General features: G+C 32.3%; 1 protein-coding gene across 1 annotated transcript; it reads left to right on the top strand.

Moving 5' to 3' along the window:
- Positions 1–359: 359 nt before the first annotated feature.
- On the top strand, positions 360–1,163 carry LOC105560878 (protein PFC0760c-like; the record flags this gene model as incomplete). The annotated part of the gene is made up of 1 exon (XM_012010380.1): positions 360–1,163. A coding segment is annotated over exon 1 (804 nt), but the record flags the coding sequence as incomplete, so codon positions are not given.
- Between the last annotated feature and the right edge of the window lie 945 nt (positions 1,164–2,108).

Below are 2,108 nucleotides of genomic sequence, written 5' to 3'. Positions count from 1 at the left end.
CTCATGACGCAAAGTGAGGAAGCGGATGACTGCGGCGAATCTCACACTGTCGGTAGGTGGAGCAAACGGCTGACGAATTCATTGACGGTTTTGGTTGTTGTGACATTTTGCAACGTACTGAAGGGCCGGACCGCTTGTTTTGTTCGTTAGGAATTGCTCTACCCGCGAGATGTGCTAACTTTGGGAAAAAAAATTCCCTACGTTCTACAGAGCCCTTGTAACCTTACTTTCTGGACGTACCTCGTATATACCCAATAAATCCACCTTATGATGAAATTGAAGAATGCTCAGAAGATGAAGAGGCGAGAGAAAGAAATGCAAATCCTAAACCTTTACTAGCCTCTCTAAGAAGAGGAATGATGATAGAAGAACCAGAACCAATAGTTTCAGGAATTCAAACGCGTAGTTTAGAAAAATCAGAGGGAGAAAGCGTACCATTTACTAGAAAAGAATTAATTGAACCACTATTTTATGAACATACATTTCAAGCTGAAATACACAATATTCCACTAAACCAACAAGAAAATATAAATGAACCACCAGAAAACACTAATGAAACAGAAACTCTACCTATAATAGAACTAAATGAAACCGAAAATGACACTCAGAACATTCAACTCGAGACAGGAACTTTACTCTCAGAAAATTTAAACAACAATAATAATGATAACATTGCTAATACCTCTAATTCACAGATAATAATACCACCTAATCTTTTACAGATAATAAATAATTTAGCAGGAGATTATGACTATGATGAAATTTGTCAAGAGAAAAATTCAGGTACAGATTTTCGCGAAGTTTTGACAGATGAAACAAGAGGAAATAATTCTAATCCAGAAGGTGATCAAGACAGCCTGAGCTACGATGAAGACTCGAACGAAGAAGATGAAGAAGATAACTTTGAAGAAGAAGAAGATGATGACAGTGACAAAGACATTGACGAAACATATAACGAACTTGAATCAGACGATCTAATTAACGAAACAGAAAAACAGATGGAAATACGCGGACAGAAATCTAGTATCATAAACAGTCGCGATCAAATTTTTATGAGAAAAGAAAATTATTTATACCTTTTAACAAAGGATGGGAAACCTTGTGATGAAGGATCTAAACAACTTCAAAAACGAAACTTAATTCCTAAAATTAAAGAAGATCAAGTAGGAAACTTTAAAGTAATTAAAAAGGGGAATAAATTTCATTTAATTTTTATTTGCAAGGATGATATTCAAGACAAAATAACCTCAGAAATATTATTAGAATTTGGAACTAAATTACGCAAAATAATAAAGGAAAATTCAATTAAAGTATTAAATGTTGCTAAATCAAAAGAAATAGATAATATCTCATGGGAAGAAATTTTTAAACAAATTCAACAATCAATACTTGGAACATCAACCAAATTAATAATATGTCATGGATTGGTAAAAATCCCAGAAATTGAAAATCAGAAAGACATAATTGAAGAAGCTCACTCTTCCAAAATTGGAGGTCATAAAGGAATAACTAAAACTTATAATCGAATTCGACAAAATTTCTACTGGGATAATATTAAATCTGATATCCGAAATTATATTAATCAATGTTTGCAATGCCAAATTAAAAAATTAGTTAGAGTAAAAACCAAACAACCAATGATAATCACGGATACTCCTTTTTCGTCTTTCGAAAAAATATCAATGGATATAGTAGGGCCTTTACCTGAAACTTCCAAAGGAAATTCCTATATTTTAACAATCCAAGATCACTTAACCAAATTTTCCTTGGCGATTCCTTTACAATCCATATATTCATCCCATTCAGTGAATTTATTAACATATTGTTTTAAATATTCTATTAATACTATATGTGATCTTTCTAATGCTCCATTGGCTTGTGGATAAAAAGCTGTGGTTTTATATTGTTTAATCTTGAATTGTTTAGTGAAGCGTTTCATTAAATTACTCATAAAATTTGTTCCTCTATCTGATAATATTATTTTGGGGGCTCCAAAAAGACAAATAAAGTATTTTAGTAATGCGTCAGCAACTTGCACAGCAGTTACAATCCATAACTGCTGTGCAAGTTGCTGACGCATTACTAAAATACTTTATTTGTCTTTTTGG

The sequence above is a fragment of the Vollenhovia emeryi genome, unplaced genomic scaffold (assembly GCF_000949405.1).
Source record: "Vollenhovia emeryi isolate VEMERY1.0 unplaced genomic scaffold, V.emery_V1.0 DF945690.1, whole genome shotgun sequence".
In the NCBI taxonomy this organism is placed as follows: domain Eukaryota; kingdom Metazoa; phylum Arthropoda; class Insecta; order Hymenoptera; family Formicidae; genus Vollenhovia; species Vollenhovia emeryi.
This window is presented reverse-complemented; position numbering and strand designations above follow the sequence as displayed.